At 51.5% G+C, this 18,319-nt stretch overlaps 1 protein-coding gene and 1 long non-coding RNA gene across 2 annotated transcripts; one reads left to right on the top strand and one right to left on the bottom strand.

The window, feature by feature from the left end:
- Window positions 1–10,351: 10,351 nt before the first annotated feature.
- Window positions 10,352–17,875, bottom strand: Sbk2 (SH3 domain binding kinase family member 2). Its single transcript, XM_052169826.1, has 3 exons — window positions 17,623–17,875; window positions 13,058–13,260; window positions 10,352–12,029 (listed from the first exon to the last, which is right to left on the bottom strand). The coding sequence occupies exons 1-3, from the start codon at window positions 17,873–17,875 to the stop codon at window positions 11,397–11,399; spliced, it is 1,089 nt and encodes a 362-aa protein (XP_052025786.1). The 3' UTR covers window positions 10,352–11,396.
- LOC127674021 (uncharacterized) lies at window positions 11,941–14,675 on the top strand. Its single transcript, XR_007975266.1, has 2 exons — window positions 11,941–12,211; window positions 13,599–14,675. It is a non-coding gene; the product is annotated as an uncharacterized LOC127674021 (long non-coding RNA).
- Window positions 17,876–18,319: the final 444 nt, after the last annotated feature.

The following is an 18,319-nucleotide window of genomic DNA, read 5'->3' as shown; positions in this document are numbered from 1 at the left end:
CTGCCCTTCCATCTCCACTAACACTGACTGGGGAGGGTACTGTTACCACAGCTCAGCAGAGGAGGCCATGCACCCTCAGCCTGGGCGATGGGGTGGAGCCCTTGCTCGCTCGGGGCAGTCCTGAGCCAGCCACTGAGCCTCTTAGTCTCTGTCCCCCACCTATAAATGCGGATAATAATAGTGCATGTCTCATGGGCATGTGGAGATGACTGGACATTGTATTTCTGAGCGTGCTTACTCCGGGACTGAGAGGGACTGGTCTGTTATCCCTGTTTTGTGCCCCACTCCATGCAGCAGCCTTGATTGGCAACCTAAGCCCGTCTCCTCCATACCCTTTTGAGAGAACAATCCACGCACGTAGCCCAGTCTGTGTGTCATGGATGCCCACGGGCTACCGACCTTCTCGCCTTTATCTCCCGAGTGCTAGGAATGAAGATGGACAGTGTCACACCTGGCTCTATGTACCACGGAGCGTTGAACCTGAGGCTTCCTCATGCTAGGCAAGCGCTCTACCGAACTTCAGTTCCAGTCCAGACAGGATTATGTGGCCGCATGAAGCAAACTGGACTTGCGTTTAGTCTTGCGGCCTGTGCACCTCTGGAACTTTTGTTCCTTTCTCAGAGCCTCAGTTTTCTCCCCTGTAAAATGGGAATACTAATCACACTAAGCCCACAGGGTGACGCCCACCACTGAGTCAGTTCGTGCATGGGCAGAGATGACAGGTGGCACATAGCCACGTATGAAGACTGAGTCCAGGGCTGGCCAGATGGCTGAGTGGGTAGACACTTGCTCTGTAAGCCCCGATGATCTCAGTTTGGTTCCTGGAACCTAAATAATAGAAGGAGAGAACTGAGTCCCATAAGTTGTTCCTTGACCTCCATATGCACCCCCCATAAACTTAATGAATTAATGAAAGAAAAAAACCCTTTAAAAACAGAAGTGGATCCCAGACACAGCTATGCCTCTCTGCGCCTAACATGTGGACTTTGTGTGTGTGTGTGTGTGTGTGTGAGAGAGAGAGAGAGAGACAGAGACAGAGACAGAGAGACAGAGAGACAGAGAGAGACAGAGAGTACTCTCTTGAGTACTAGGATTTCAGGCATGCACCACCTGAAAACTACCCCCCATGCACATCACTAAGACCCTCAAGGGAGGAGTCTTGATCTGAACTGCAGAAAGGACTCGGGGGCCTCTAGCCCACCATCAAATCCACACAGTAGAGCTGCAACCCAGCCCTGGAACAATAAAGGACCTGCCCCTTCTTTGACCTCATCCTGGGGTTTCAGATTAGGACTTTTATGGCTTTCCCTCTCTTGGTGACCTGAGCCTTCCTACCTCTGCGCCTCTCCTTACTGGTCTGAAAACTGAGGACCAGCTTGGAAGACACCCCACCCCTCGAACTCCAGTTCTGATCCCTGAAACTGTGGCCAGGAGACTGCTCCCTCCTCTTCCTTGTCCTCCTCCTCCTCCTCCCAGATCAAGACTCAGAGGTCACCGAGGGTGACAGAGCCTGGTGCCCCTGCACTCTGCAAAGGCCAGGAGGGTCCAGTTACGGATTCAGGCAGGGAGCAGGATAATGCCCAGGGGTCTTAATAGACGGACATTCTGGTCCTGCCAACAGGCAAAGGCAATGCAGGGAACTCTCCGGTCCTCAGATCTCATTAAGCCAAAGGCTTAAATAACTACTGAGAGCTCAGCTTGGGAGGGTAGGGCTTCTGCTGCCTTCTCCTGCCTGCCCTGGCTCATTAGAGTGTCACAGAGCAGTACCCCAGATTGGAAAAACAGTCGTCGCTATCCCTGGTTGGGATCAGGTGGACCCTAGCTACAGATCATCTTTCTGAATGTGCCAGAGAGCCCAGCCTGGGGGAGGGGGGGGCTTTGGCTTTTCTGCAAACCAGAGGTGCGTGGGGTGTGTGTATGATGGGTGTTCTAGCCCAAGGTTTCTCTACACCCCCCCATACCTTCTGCCAGCCCCAAACAGCGGGTGCCTAATTACTCAGTCACCCTATCCCTGTTTGGCTGAGCAGCTAAGCCCAAACATCTGGCTCCAGGGCCCACAGCCAGGATGGGTAGCCAACCCCACCCGCTGCTGGCCCTGACCCTCGACACCTCCCTCAGGACAGCTGAACTCTGTCTGCTTGCCATCTTGCTACAAGCCCAGAACAGTAGCTGCACAGGACTAGCAGGGTCGGCGGGTGGACGGGTGTGGATAAACTACAGACTCAGCTCCATTAAACTCTCTCTCTCTCTCTCTCTCTCTCTCTCTCTCTCTCTCTCACACACACACACACACACACACACACACACAGCAAGAACAAAGACAATATCTTCAATCAGATAAAGCAGGGTGTGTATCTGTCATGATCCACCTGGGATATGACTATTGACAGAGAACACTCTGAAGAATGGATCACATAAATCACGGTGCTAGAAAGCCTGTTCAGAACTCTGGGTCTGTATTGCAACATCACATCCTCAACCGCGGCAAGAAGCATCCAGCATCTACTCCTCAGAGGTTGGTCAGGAGCCCACTTCTAAGACCTGTCAGAAAAACCCTACATCTTAGTACATGTAGTTAAAATTTGTTTCCTGAGACTTAGGACGCAGCTCAGTGCTTATCTCGCATACATGCGGGAGGCCCTGGGTTTGACCCCTGACCCTGCATAAACTGGGTTTAGTGGGTGTGTGCCTTTAATCTCAGACCTAGGGAGACAGGAAGGAAGATTAAAAGTTGAAGGTCATTCTTGGCTGCATAGGAAGTTTGAAGTCAGCCTGGTCTACAAGAGACTGTCTCCAAAAACAAAAACAAAAGCCCTACCTATGAGAAGGACCACTGGGGCTGTTGGTCTCTCAGTCCTAATTTGGCCATGAGTTTTGACCCTCTTTCCTGCAAGAGGCATGGGTAGTGGGCAGTTGTAATAAAAAAAATTACTATTAGGTGGCATATATGTTCAATGCCAGCATTTGGATGCCAGAACCAGGTGGACCTCCCAGGCCCACATAGTAAGACTTGGTCTCAAGCCGGGTGGTGGTGGTGGTGGTGGCGGCGGCGGCAGCGGCAGCGGCGCATGCCTGTAATCCCAGCACTTGGGAGGCAGAGGCAGAGGCAGGCGGGATTTCTGAGTTCGAGGCCAGCCTGGTCTACAGAGTGAGTTCCAGGACAGCCAGGGCTACACAGAGAAACCCTATCTCGAAAAAGCCAAAAAAAAAAAAAAAAAAAAAAAAAAGACTTTGTCTCAAAGAGAGGCGTGGGAGGAGGCAGAGAGGCAGAAAGAAAACCCGACCTTGAGCTCCCAGAGGCCCGCTAGCCCGGCATGTTTGTGCTTGCCTGCGTGTATGTCTGTATCCCGTGGGTGTGCCTGCTACCCACAGAAGCCAAAGAAGGAAGGCATAGGTCCCCTGGAACAGGAGTTATGGGTGGTTGTGATGCCACCTGGGTTCTGGGAACTGAACCCCGGTCTGCCGTCAGCAAATGCTCTCAACCGCGGAGCCACTTCTCCAGCCTCCTGGCCGTGAGCGTGTTAAGATAACTGCAGTACTGTTGTGATCTCACCTAAGAATGTGTCCTGCCCACGCCACCCCCAGAAATGGAAATCCACGGCTCTTAGCAGTCACCGACGCCCCAGGACCTCAGCTGCCACCTCCCTCACCAGTTCCTTTCTGAGGACCGGCAGTCTGCTCTAGATATTTCCTGTGAATGCAGTTTCTGAGGGTGCTTCCCTGTGGCTGCTGCTTTGACGGCTCACGGTGCCTCCGAGGCTAAGGAGGATGTGTGCCCCATGCCTTGCTCTACGGACCGGAAGTCTCTCATGCTCCGATGAGCCTCACAGTCCTGCTGCTCACGCACTGGTTTGTCTCGATGTTTGAGTTGTCTCCATTCTCCGCTAACATTGCTGTGAGCACGTGTGTGTGCACGCTTGTGCAGCCTTTGAATGTGTGTGCGTAGACGTGAGGACGGACACAAGTGTTATGTGCGGAAGTCCGCGGTCCATGCCTGGTGCCTTCTTCAATCGTTTTCCACTTTTTTAAATTAAAACTTGAGTTTCATCCTTGTGGATAATGAATCTTGGTCATTTTCGTTCCGTTTCCTCCTCCATGCCCTGCCCCTCTTGCTGGAGCCGTCCTTCCCAGCTGGTTTTCTTATTTTCCCGTTTGTTTTTAATTTTCTCACTGGATTTAATTGTGGCTACTTGCAATGCTGAAGAAAATGACACTTCCCCTTCCCTACCCTCAACGATTAACCACCAGGAGCCATCATTCAGAGGGGAGTGGGGCTCGCGAGCCTCTCTCCACTATCCATCCGCGATGGGGCCCAGCCCGGTGCAGATAACCTCTCCTGAGCGCGCGCAGCTTCGGTGGCCACGTCGTCGTATCTGGAACCTCGGGAAAGCCGTGTCTCCCAGCGCCCCTCCCCACCCTCCCATTCTCACCATCTTTCTCCTTCCTTCAAGTTGGACAGGGTGAATTTGATGCCCCACCGAGGCCTGAACAGCCAGCACTTTGGCCAGTTGACTTTCTCTGTTAAAGAAACGGCAAAAATCCACGTGACTCCGCCCCCCGCCCCCCCAAGGTTTCTCTGTGTAGCCCTGGCTGTCCTGGATCATTCTGTAGACCAGGCTGGCCTTGAACTCAGATCTATCTGCCTCTGTCTCTCCAGTGCTGGGAATAAAGGCGTGCGCTGCCACCACCTGGTTTACCCGGTTTTGGTTTTTGTTTGGGGGGGGGGGGATGGGGCTTCTGTGGCTTTTATTTTTGCATGTAAATCCCTGAGGGAGTCTTGACCTTCGGCACCGTATAGATTACTCTTGGAGTTCGGGAGGGCTCCAGAGATGAGCCGGGAAGTCAGGTGACAGAAACAATGATTCAGACTTGATTGCAAAGTGTGTGTGTGTGTGTGTGTGTGTGTGTGTGTGTGTGTGTGTGTGTGTGGTCTCCAGTAGGGTTCCTGGTGGTCAGGTGTAGATGGCTAAGGAAGCAGTGACGTGGGAGGGGCAAGCACTTGAGCCGCCTGGATGCACGTCAGGGACAGAGGAGCTAAGCATCTGGTGGCTCCAGGGTCTCCAGTCCAGGCTGACTTGGCCAGGGGCTTCCGGAAGGACCCGCCAGCTCTGATCCTACTTGGCCAGGCGCTCAGGTCAGCAACGGGCCTGAACTGCCCAGCGCAGAGCCTCACCAGCCGGTCGGGGATGAATGAGCCCTCAGTGGAGATGGACGGGACACCGTCATGCCCCAGCCACTGAACTGGGCCAGCTCGCACGCCTGCAGAGACTCCGTCACCGAGCTGATCTGGTTCACTTTGGGCAGGAGGCAGTTGCAGGACTTGTCAATCCACTTAGGGTTGGTCACTGTGAGGTCATCATCCACCGTCTGGATGCCCACGCACGCTGTGAACCTTTTGAGACAGTCACTAACCCTGGAGCTCACCAAGGGGTTGGCTGGGGAGTCCCTCTGCCCACACGTACCCAGCCCTGGAACTGAAGGGACATTCTGGCTGCACGTGGCTGGTCATGTGTGTGCTGGGGACCTGGATGCGGGTTTTTACGCAGGCTGATCCACCTCCTCTGTACCGTGTGTGGCCTTGTGTCCTGTCGTGTCTCCTGAGCATCTACCTAGAAGTGGAATTGCTGGGTCTGGTGTAGCTCCTTGGTGGAAGTTACATATATATGGTGTGTGTGTGTGTGCACGCGTTGCACACACATGTGCCACTATGTAGAGGTCAGGGGATGACTTGTGGGAGCTGGTTCTCTTTTTTTACCACGTGGGATGGAACTTGTCATCAGGCTTGGCCGCAAGCACCTTTCCTCACTGATCCCTCTTACTGGCCCCAACTGAGGGTGAAAACCTGCTCCAGTGTGCAAAGGGCCCGGCCTCTCACACTCCTACTTCTCTGTCCCTTGAAGGAGGCCATGCGCCCAGGTCTGAAGTGTTTACCGCTTCAGTTCTGGTCTTTATCAATCAGGTGCCTCAACTCAGGGAGGGGTGAGCACCGCGGCAACATAATTGTGCTCACCCCACCTCACACTTAAGCAGCCCCTCCCATTTCCCTACCAACCCGAGCTCACACACGCCCACGCGTATCCAAGTGCACCTGCCGCCTTTGCACATGCTTGCACACCTACTCTCTTATTCATACCTTGCTCACGCAGCTGCCCCTTGCATTTGTACTTAGAAATGCCACACTAGCTTGTTATCCACACTCGCACCACTCCCGTCCACAACTAAGTTCTTGCACACTCAAGTTCACGCTCACTCCCATGTACCTGCCCCTGTGTTTACACCCGTGGACACACCTGCGCACTCACATTCACAACTAAACCCGCTGACCCTTACACACACATTTGTGACCCTGCACACACAACATGGACTCCTGCGTGAACACACAACATACTGATGTCCACACTTGTTCATGCTTACACATGCGCAAATGCATTCATCTTCATGTGTACCTCACACTTTTCATTCATGCTTTGATTCGTGGGCATACTCATGTTCACACACACCTTTGAGCATGTGACCGCATTAAGCCAGCACTCACTCCTACTTCCACATGTGTACACTAATGTAACAGACCCATGCTCACACCCACAGACTCACGGCTATACTTCTGTTCACACTTACCTGGAGAGATCATATTCACACTCACTGTGAACACACCTGTGTTCACTCTTGCACATACAACCTTTCATGTTCACACCCACCCTTACCTTCACACTCATCCTTCATGTTCACACACATTCACACTCACGCACAAAGTGAACATTCTTACACAAATCGCATCACACACTGTTGTCCACACTCCTGCACACAGAAGTAGTCTTTTCACTCCCATCCACACTTCATATTTGCCCTTATTTTCACACCACTCACTTATTTTCACATCACTCTTGTATGTGTGCACACTCAGATTCGCACCCACCCTCAGACACAATCACACCGACAATCACATTAGCCCTAGCAATAACCCCCATGTGCATGTGTGCACACTTGTGCCCTCGAACTCCCATTTGCTCCCACACTACACTGGGGCACACTCAGATTCATATCTGTCCACACGGTTTGTGTTCACAGTCACTTCCTCACACTCATGCTCACCTCTGAACGCACAAATACTGTCATATTCACAGGTACACTCAATCTTACACCCTCACTTCAGATTCTTCACATTTCCACATTTGCACCCGCCCTTGAACAGTCAGAGAACCACAATTGTGACTACAGTAGTTGTGGCACCTCCATGCTCACTCATGCACACTTGTTGCCAGATGCTCATACTCACGCGTACTCACGTCTACCACACTTGTGCGCTTGTTCACATCTACCCTCGCATTTCGTATCACACTCACTTTCGCGGTCATGTCGACTCTTGCACACGGTAGTACAATTTCATAGTCACATCCGCACTCACACCCTGAGCTTAACGTCCACACTCACACACATTAACTTCCGCGTGGATGCACACTCCCACAGTCACTCCCACCTCGCAGACTCCTACGGCCACCCTTGCACCCTCGTGTGTCACACCCACCCACACTCACACGCAAACATTCTCACTTCCTCCCACACTCTTGTGGCTATGGCCACATATGCGCTCTCACACTTATCCACGCCCCTCCTTCCGCCGCTCCTGTGAGACTGCTTCTGAGATTTTAACTCCAGCTCTACCGCTGCTGTGCAGCACCACAGCCTGACCCGTGAAGTGTGGAACATCCCAGGGACCCCTTTGGCATGCTAAGAAGGAGGAGTCAGCGAGCAGGGGGCGTGGCGAGCAGGCGGGTGTGAAATGGTGCTGTTAGCATTGTTAATTAGCCTTGTCCTTCCCCTTGCGCCCTCCCTGGGAGTCTTCCGTCCTCTCCTGCTGCTCAGCTTGGTTCCTTGTCATTCTCACCTTCCAGCTAATCCTCAGCTGCCAGCACCAATTAACAAATGCACAGGCGCCCCTGCGCCCCGCTGCCCTTCTCCAGTCCTCGCTTACCCACCGACACCCCCATCCCAGCACCTCCTGCCTACGGACACATTCTTGGCCTTACCGCTCAGGCTATTTTAGATCCACGGAGGAGGTGGCGGGACGTCTCGACACAGCGCGCCCCCTTCGCTGTTCCCATCTATTCTTTCTAAAGAGCCTCTCTTCTCAAGCGCTCCACTGGCTGCCCAGGATAGCGACTGTCACCCGTACCCCGTTGGCTGGAACCCAGAGTCCAGGGGTCCTTGGGGGTCATTTCACACGTAGACACACATGGTCTGCCAGCCCCCTACCAGGCAGCACCTCGTAGCCACAGCAGGGACACTGGGGGTGTGTGCAGGCAGGAGCTTGGGAGCCAGTGACACATGATCCACTCCTGAGTTGTAGCCTTGGTCTGGGCCTGCAGCCAAGCAGGGCACAGAGAGGAAGACAGCGTGTTTGCAAACATGGTGGATGCCAGGAAGGGGCTGGGGTGGGTGGGGGAGGGGGGAGGTAAGAAGGAGAGAGGAACCAGATGGTTGAGGACTGGCTGGGGCTCCTGTCTGACCTTCCTTACCCAGCCGTGCTGACACAAGCGTGTGCACACGGGCACACGCATGCAGGCACGCGTGCACATGCACACTTAGATCTCTCAGGCAATCACAGGCTCAAACACTCAGACACAATATACACAAAATGTTATCTCCCGCAAAATGCCATGAGCGGCCTTGCCTTTTGAGACAGGGTCATTCTCCGGGACCTAGGACTCAAAGAGGCTACGCTGGAAGGCCAGGGAACCTCAGATGTCTGCCTGTCTCTCCATCCTTAGTGCAAGGAATTTATTTATTTATTTTGGTTATTTTTGGTTTTTTCGAGACAGGGTTTCTCTGCATAGCCCCGGCTGTCCTGGAACTCACTCTGTAGACCAGGCTGGCCTAGAACTCAGAAATCTGCCTGCCTCTGCCTCCCAGAGTGCTGGGATTACAGGTGTGTGCCACCACCGCCTGGCTAGTGCAAGGATTTTTTTAAGGATGCCCTTAAAATTGTTCGAACGCGGGTCTCCATGCTTTCGTGGCCAGCACTTCACCAACCGGACATGTCCCCGACTACGTTTTTCATGACATTGGGGCCACACAGACTCTGACTGGGTAGAATAAAGAATATTCTTAGCAATCAGCAGCTCTTGGGACTGAGGATGCAGCTTCGCTGGTGCAGTGTGGGTTTAGCACACATGAAGCCCAGAGTTCGAATCCTAGCACTGCGTAAACCCAGCATGCCTGTGATCCCAGCATGCCTGAGGAGTGGAGACAGGAGGATGAGGGGTTGAAGATCATCCTCAGCTACATAGAGAGTTCAAGGGCAGCTTGCCCTATGTGAAATCATGTCAAAAAGAAAGAAAGAAGGAAAGAAAGGAAGGAAGGAAGGAAGGAAGGAAGGAGAAAGGAAGGAAGAAAAAAGAAAGGAAGGAAGGAAGGAAGAAGGAAAGAAAAGAGAAGAGAAAAGAAGAGAAAGGAAGGGGACTGGAGAGATGACTCAGTGGTTAAGATCACTGGCTGCTGCTCTTCCAGGGGACCCGGGTTCAATTCCCGGCCCCCACATGGCAGCTCACAACTGAGTATAACTCCAGTTCCAGGGGATTCGACACCCTCACACAGACATACAGGAAGGCAACGCCAATGCACATGAAATTAAACTAGCTATTTTTTTTTTAATGAGTTTGGCAGTGCATGCCTTTAATTGTAACATTGGGAGGTAGAGGCAGGCAGATCTCTGATTTTGAAGCCACCCTGGTCTCCACAGTGAGTTTCGGGCCAGCCATGGCTACAGAGCAAAACTTTGTGTGGTAGAAACTAAACCAGAACAAAAATATGAAAACTGGGCAGGCGAGATGGCTCAGCGGGTAAAGGAGCCTGCCCCTAAGTCCATCAACATGACAGACCAACTTTTGCAGCAAGGTGCCCTTTGTCTCTACAGGCATGTGGCCACATGAACTTATAGTGATTAATGATATTTAAAATTAAAAGTTGAGGCCAGGCAGTGGTGATGCACGCCTGTAATCCCAGCACTTAGGAAGCAGAGAAGGCAGGCGGATTTCTGAGTTGGAGGCCAACCTGGTCTACAGAGTGAGTTCCAGGACAGCCAGGGCTACACAGAGAAAACCTGTCTTGAAACCACCCCCCCCCCAAAAAAAAAGAAAGTTGAACAGCTACCCAAACAATATTTCAATACCCACCATCACAGATTCCATATAAGAGTGGTCCAATAGGGGTCCTTACCCAAGCACCACTTGGCTCTTTGACTTCTCTGTCTCTCAGGGTGTCTCTGTCTCATGCCCCCCCCCCCCCCCCCCCCCACTCTTTCCCAAATGAACAGAGCCGGAGCACGGAGCACAGGATTCAGTTGCCAGGGAAACTTTATTTGCAGAGAGCAGCCGAGGAAGTGTACCCCACACAGAGGGTGGCGTCCCAGCATGCAGGGGCGCGAGCGATGCAGCCAGAGCAGACTGGAGTGGAGGGAAGCCATGTGAGAGAAGGCGGGCTGACAGAGCCAGGAGGACAGTGACAACGAGTGTGAGAGGCCCGCGCGCAGCAGGGAGCAATGCTGGCCAGATGTTTCTACTCATTTGGCGGCGGCGGCAGACCGGGCATTTCACAGAGACGTAGGGTCAGTCCTCCAGGGGCCAAAGGCCCCCACCCCACCCCCGGGAGCTCAGTTAGTTAAGGTACAGTGCACACCCCGGAAGGAAACAGAAGGAACAGACAGTAGGAGGGGCCTAGGACTGTCAAGTCCACAGCAGGTCGCCATTTTACAAGGGTTTGTGGGGAAGGCTAGCTGAGGTGGTGGGATGGTGCAGAGCTGTGCCAGACAGCCAAGCATGGTGCATGCCTGCTGTTCCAGGAAGCTGAGGCAGGAGGATCCAGAATTATATAGGCCAGAGCCAGCAAGATGGCTCCTGTGGCTAAGGGCACTTGAAGGCTTGCAAGAATTCAGTTCCATGGCTGCGCTCCAAGGTGGAAGGAAGGAGAGAGCTGACTCCTAAAAGTCCTCTGATTTATACACAGCACTACACACACACACACACACACACACACATGTGCCATATACACACACATACACACACACACCACACACACATGTGACATATACACACACATACGTGCATGAACAGATATCTGTATATACACAGATACATGCACACATACACGCACATACAAATGCATGCACACATACATACACACACATACAAACACATACACGTGCGTACACACACACACACACACACACACACACACATATATATATATATATATGCATGCACACATAAACACACGTGCGCACATTCATGAATTCACACATGAATACACAAAGGAGGGACACAGACAACACACGGGACAGATGGGACATAGATGGGAAACAGAGAAGAGGCCACAGCCAGGCAGCTCAGGCTAAGCAGGTCTCAGCATGCAGGCTGCTCCCCCTTGGCAGCCTCCTGTCCACCTCTCCACCCATCTTCTCTCAGCTCCTTTCCCAGTTCCTCAGCCTCCCCCTCCCTCTGCTTCCAGGGTTGGCCTAGGTAGCTCTTGACGGAGCTCACAGGGTTCCGCTTCCGGGGCTGAGGATCTAGCAGCCCCCACAGGAGAGCGTCCGCTGCAGGTGACAGGCTATACCACGGCTGTGGTCGGTCTTGGGGCTGGCCGGAAGCCTGCCAGATGAGAAAGTCCTCAAAGAAAGGGTCAACCTCCACCAGGGGCTGGTCCCAGGGGAAGTAGCCAGTTAGAAGGCAGAAGATCAGGACCCCCAGAGCCCAGGCATCCAGGGAAGGTTGAATGGGTAGTCCCTCGGGGAGGGGCGGTGGGGCACAGAGCTCAGGGGCAGTGTAGGGGATTGGCGGCCCAGTGAGTCGGAGCAGGGTCCCTCGGGGCCGGGTGTGGCCAAAGTCTGTCAGCTTGACACGCTGGCAGGCTGGGTCACACACCAGCACATTCTCTGGCTTCAAGTCCCGGTACACCAGGCCACGGGAGTGAATGTGTTCCAGGGCGGAGGCCAGTTGGGCCGCACAGCGCTGGGCTGCTGGCTGTGGGAGACCCACCTGCGGGAGGAGAGATGAGGAGTGTACACTGCTCCCCCAGCTGTTGAGGGAAAATGCAAAGGCAGGGCTTCCTTACAACCCCGTGTGCAGATGCCGCAGGGGAAAAGCTCAAAAGGCCAACAAATACGCTACACCACTGAAGCCTGTAAGGACTGCCTGGTGTGACTTGGTGAGGCCTCTGGGTAAGTCTGTGAGACTTGTGACCCTTGTGAGGCCTTGTGGGATCTGGTGAGGGTTGTGACCTGTGGGAGGCCTACAAGGCCTGTGAGCCGCGAGAAGCCTACCGTGAACTTCTGAGGCTTAGAAGCCTGTGAATTCTTTGAGATTGTAATGCCTATGAGGCTTAGTATAAACCTCTGAAATCTTGTGTGAATATTAGTGTTAGCCTGTGTGGGGGTGTGAGCCCTATGAACCTGTGAAGCCTACGAGGCCTGGTGTGAGCCTGTCAGGTGTGAACTACCAAGGTTGTTGGTGAGGCATAGCGTGTGTCTGTGAGGATGTGAGCCTGTGAGGCCTATGAGGTCCTGTGTGAACCTGAATGGGCCAGGAGTCTCTGAGGCCTGCTGTAAGCCTGTCAGGCCTTTGAGAACTTCAGGCCTGTGAGGTCTAGTGTGAACTTGTGAGTCCTATGAACCTTTGAGTCCTACTATGAGCTGTGAGGACTTTTGAGCCAGTGAGTTCTATGAGCTTATTGAGCCTACTGGGGGGCAGGATGAGCCTGTGGGCCTCTGAACTTCTGAGGTCCCTGAGGCCTAGCATGAACATCTGGTGTGACCTGGAAAGATCTGTGAGGCCCAGTGTGAACTGATGGATCCCAGAGAGCCCATGAAGTTTGTTAACTCCCACAGAGAAGACTATGAGCTTGCGAGTGTTGGTTAATCTCAACAGGACGTAGTCAACGAAATCTAAAGTGACCCAACCAAGTGGGTTTAACACAGTAGATATGATTCCTGTGGTCCGTGCTGTTTGAAGCTCCCCATAAATGCTGGAAAGTCTCATGAAGGCAGGCTCAGGGCCTACCTACTCACCTTGGGCTGGATGAAGGTGATGAGGTCCCCGTGGAGAACAGGTTCTGTCAGGAAGCTGTAGGAACTGGCTGACTCAATGCCAATGCCATAGGCAGCCACGATGGCGGAATGCGTGCCAAGTGAGAGGCCCACGCAGAACTCGTACAGGAAGCCACGGAGGGAAGTGGACTGCTTGGGGAGCTGCTTCAGTGCCAGGGGTGTTCCTGGAGGGGGAGGGGCAGGTGTAACAGGGATGGATATCAGAGGTGGGTAAGAGTTTAGGTCCCTGGTACCAGCTCTCTCCATCCCTGTGCTGGCCTTCTGGATACTATCTGTTTGCCCAGTGCCTTCTTGTTCCCCAATTCCTGCCTCCCTACCTACTCTAACAGCACAGTCTCTGCTGCTACCGACAAGAGATTCAGCCCCCATGTCTACTCTGCATTTCAGGGTGAACAGAAACCGAATCTGGACTCTGCAGTGACTCTGACTCTCATGATGACAATCTCACAGGGGGAGGAGTTTTTTTTTCTCTTTTTCTGAGACAGGGTCTCATATGTTCCAGATTCCCGGTAGTATATCCGAGAATGACGCTAGACTCCTGATCTTCCTCACAGGTGGGATTGCAAGTATGGACGACCATTGCTGGCACAAAGACGAGTGTGAGGCAGTTGGGGAAACTATGCTATGTACAGGACAATAGGTACAGTCGGGGTGTTGTGATCCCATCCCACAGAGAAATGACTTCCTAGGTCACAAAGCCCTCCAAGGCAGAAACTTCCACTGCTAGTTTTGTTTGCTTCAATCAATCAATCAATCAATCAATCAATCAATCAATTTTTGGTGTTTTTGAGACAGGTTTCTCTGTGTAGCCCTGGCTGTCTTGGCACTTGCTCCGTAGACCTGATCTCAAACTCAGAGATCATCTGCCTCTGTTTCCTGAGTGCTGGGATTAAAGGCCTGCGCTGCCGTCACCGCCACCACCTGGCGAAAGAAACGCCCCTAACTGCAGAACCATCTCAGAGTCGCTTCCCTTCCTTTGTTTTCAGTTTTATTTGATGTGCCTGAAATGCTTTGCCTACTTGTATGTGTGTGCTCCATGTTCGTGCCTGGGGCCACGGAAGTCAGAAGAAGGCACTGGGTGCCATGGAAGCAGGCTCACAGGTGGTTGTGAGTCACGGTGTGGGGCCAGAGAGAGAACCTGGGTCCTCTGCAAAAGCAACAAAAGCTTTTAACTACTGTGCCCTCTCTCTCTAGCCAGAGAGAGAGAGACAGAGAGACAGAGAGACAGAGAGAGAGACAGACAGAGATAAGGAAACAGAGATAGAGACAGAGAGAGAACCAGAAAGAGAAAGAGAAAGTCAGAGAGAGAGAGAGAGAGAGAGAGAGAGAGAGAGAGAGAGAGAGAGAGAGAGAGAGAATGAATGTAGAATGTATATGAACTTGTACACGGCATGTTGAGCATGTAGAGATCACAAGACAACTTTGTAGAGTCAGTTTTGCCCTTCGACCTTCAGGTCTTCCTGTGGGTTCCAGGGATTCAACTCGGGTGGAACAACTTTTGAGGCAAGCGCCTTTACCTGCTGAGCTGCTTCAATGATCATCTGTGGGTGCGCTCTCCCTCTCTCTCTCTCTCTCCCTCTTCTCTCTCTCTCTCTCTCTCTCTCTCTCTCTCTCTCTCTCTCTCTCTCTCCCTCCTCTCTCTGTCTCTCTCTCTCTCTCTCTCTCACTCTCTCTCTAACTAGAGAGATGGCACAGTAGTTAAAAGCATTTGTTACTCTTGCAGAGGACACAAGTTGCATCTCTGGCACCCACACGGTGGCTCACAAGCGTCTACAAGTCCAGTTCAGTGGGTTCCAACGCTGCCTTCTGACTTCCGTGGGCACCAGGCATTTACCCAGCAGGATGCTGAAACTTGACGAGGTGTTTTTCTTCTTGTTAAGAATTGGGGATTTCACCTTGGGCCTCACGTATGCCAGGCTTAAACACTCTACCACTGAGCCACACCTTCAGCCCTGCCCACGCCCCTCTCTTCTAAGTCAGGGTCTTATGCTTTGAAGATTACCGTCCTTTACTTGAGTCCTTAAGGATCCTGACTCCTCATCTCTTCTTCTTCTTTGCAAGACACCAATCAGACTGTGCTGGGCTCTACCCAAATAGCCTCCTCATTTTATTTCTCTAAAACAGTGGCTCTCAACTTTCCTAATGCGGGACCCTTTAATACAGTTCCTCATGTTCTGGCGACTCCCCAACTGTAAAATCATTTTCTTTACTACTTTATAACGGTAACTTTGCTACTGTTATGAACCATAATGTAAACATCTGTGGTGTCCGGTGGTCTTGGATGACCTCTGTAAAAGGGTCGTTCCTAAGGGGTCTTGACCCACAGGTTGAAAATCACTGCTTTAGCCGGGCAGTGATGGTACACGCCTGTAATCCTAGCACTTGGGAGGCAGAGGCAGGTGGATTTCTGAGTTTGAGGCCAGCCTGGTCTACAGAGTGAGTTCCAGGACAGCCAGGACTACACAGAGAAACCCTGTCTCGGAAAAACCAAATCCAAAAAACAAACAAACAAACAAACAAACAAACAAAAAGAAAAAAAGAAAAGGAAAAAGAAAAGAAAAGAAAAAAGAGAAAAGAAAATCACTACTTTTATGAGCGACTCAAGGCTAAGGATGTAGTTAATCTGGAAGCTTGCTTGGCTGGGATACATGAAGCCTCCGGGTCCATCCCTCCGACTACATAAGCCGGGTCTGGTGGTGCATGCCTATAACCCCAGCATGCACTGGAAGCAGAGGCAGAGGCAGGGCAGTCATGAGTTTAAGGCCAGTCTCAAATACGTAGCAATTTTGAGACCATCGTGGGCTGCACGGAACCCTGTCTGAAAAAAAATTGAGAAAGGAAGACAGGAAAAATTTAAAAAGAGAAAGGGCTGGAGAGATGGTTCAGGGCGGGGAGCAGTGGCTGCCCTGCCAGAGAACTCAGTTTCGTTCCCAACACCCAACGTGGCAGTTCACAATCATCTGTCACTCCAGTCCCAGGGGATCAGATGTCCTCTTCTGGCCTCTGGGGACACCAGGCATGCAAGGTATGAATACAGGCAAAATATCACTTGCACATAAAAATTTAAAAATGAAATAAAAGTAAAGGTTAGGATAAACAAATAGGAATTGCCACTCTCCCAGAGGATCAGAGTTCAAATCCCAGACCACATCATGCAGAGGCGCCAACCGACTGTAATTCCACCTTCAGGGGAATCTGTCGCCCTCTTCTGGCCTCTTTGGACACTGAACTCATGTGCAGTAATCCCCTGCCTCCTGGCCCCACATAACCAAAAAAAAAAAATTTTTTTTTAAATAAAATTTTTAAAAGAGGAAAAGGTAGATGTCACAACTTTTATACAGTTTGAGGATAGAAAGATGACTCAGCAGTCAAGAGCACTGGCTACAGTTATGGAGGACCTAGGTTCAATTCCCAGCAACCACATGGCAACTCACAACCGTGTGTAACTATAGTTCCAGGGGATCCAACACCCTCACACAGACATGAACACAGACAAAATACCAATGCCCATCAAATAAAATTTGACAAAAAATGTTACAACAGTTTCAAACGTCCTGGGGAGCATAGATAAAGAGATATAACTGTATAATAGAAAATCATTAATTTTTTAAAAATACAAACACCTTTTCTTTTCTCCTTTCATTTCAATTTTGTATCGGTTGATTGACTGATTCATTGATCGTGTGTTTGTCAGGAGAGGATTGCAGAGATCAGGGGGCACCTTGGGGCATTTAGTTCTCTCCTTCCACCATGTAGGATCTGGGAAATTGACCTCAAGTCATCAGACATTGTTGCGAGTGCCCTTACCTGCTAAGCCATCCTGCCTGGCCTTCTGTTTTTGAAATGGAGTCTCACGTAGCTCAGGCTGGCCTGGAATTCTGTACATATCATAGGATGACTTTGAACACCTCATCCTCCTGCTGCTACCTCTAGGAATTCCATCTCAGGGATCCTGGGGTTTCAGCTATCAGCCGCCAGGATCCCTGTTTGTTCGAGATGATTATCTTGCTATGTGGATATTATATTATAATGTTACTATATTATATTATAATGTTACTATATTATATTATAATGTTACTATATTATATTATAATGTTACTATATTATATTATAATGTTACTATATTATATTATAATGTTACTAATTTATATTATATTATATTATATTATATTATATTATATTATATTATATTATATTATATTATATTATATTATATTATATTATATTATAATGCGGATGTTATATTGCTTGCTATAGCTAACTAACCTGGAACTCACTGTGTAAATCTTAGACCGGCTTCACACTCACAAGAGCTTGCCTGTCAGCCTCCTGGCCTCTCACCTTTTCAAAGGGAAACGATGGGGCTCAGAGAGGTTAAAGGGACTCCCTAAATTGCACATCCTTAAAATAAAGTGGGGAAGGAAGATCCGACTGAGGTTTATAGACTCCCTGGTCTTGGCCTAGCTTGCCTGAAATCTCTACTCTCAGCTATACCCTACAGCAAGCCTGTGTCCAAGACCCAGTACCTTTCTGGCGGTGAGTAACCAGCAGGACACGGCCGAACCGGCCCTGGCCCAGGGGACGCACTTCCTCATACAGCTCTTCCACCTCCGTTCGGACCAGGGTCTGGGCACTCAGAGCCATCATGTCCTCCAAGGCCAGAGCAGCCTCCTGACCCTGCTGCAGCTCCTCAACCGTTAGGCCTCCCAGGCCTTCGTCACCTCCATCCTCCACAGCTGCTACTTCCATTGCCCTGTCTTCTGACTGTTTGCCTGGCATTTCTGCAAGACAGACAAAAAAAGTGACCCAGGACTCAGAGCTCACTAGCTTATGGCCAGGGGAGGGAGAGCAAGGCAACCGGTCTCCTGGGTCTGAGGGAGGAGGGTCAGGGTCGGACTCCAGAGTCTGAGGGAGGAGGGCCAGGGTCTGAGCTCCAGAGTCTGAGGGAAGAGGACCAGGGTCTGAACCTCAAGGTCTAACGGAGGAAGGCAGCAGTCTGGATTCCTGGGTCTAAGGGAGGAGGGCTGGAGTATGGACCTCTGGGTGTGAGGGAGGAGGGCTGGGGTCTGAACTCCCAGGTCTGAGGGAGGAGGGCTGGGGTCTGCACTCCCAGGTCTGAGGGAGGAGGGCTGGGGTCTGCACTCCCAGGTCTGAGGGAGGAGGGCTGGGGTCTGCACTCCCAGGTCTGAGGGAGAAGTCTAGGCCTGGACTGAGGCCTTCCCA

Source organism: Apodemus sylvaticus, chromosome 1 (genome assembly GCF_947179515.1).
Source record: "Apodemus sylvaticus chromosome 1, mApoSyl1.1, whole genome shotgun sequence".
In the NCBI taxonomy this organism is placed as follows: Eukaryota; Metazoa; Chordata; class Mammalia; order Rodentia; family Muridae; genus Apodemus; species Apodemus sylvaticus.
The sequence above is the reverse complement of the archived record's forward strand: the minus strand, read 5'-3'. Positions and strand labels throughout refer to the sequence as shown.

What these genes read in the sequence shown, in the direction of transcription:
- Sbk2 (XM_052169826.1), bottom strand. Translation starts at nt 17,875, where the DNA reads ATGCCAGGCAAACAGTCAGAAGACAGGGCAATGGAAGTAGCAGCTGTG. An exon ending in GGTTACTCACCGCCAGAAAG is followed by an intron (nt 13,261 to 17,622) that starts GTACTGGGTCTT and finishes CTCCCCCTCCAG; the next exon opens with GAACACCCCTGGCACTGAAG. An exon ending in TCACCTTCATCCAGCCCAAG is followed by an intron (nt 12,030 to 13,057) that starts GTGAGTAGGTAG and finishes CTCCTCCCGCAG; the next exon opens with GTGGGTCTCCCACAGCCAGC.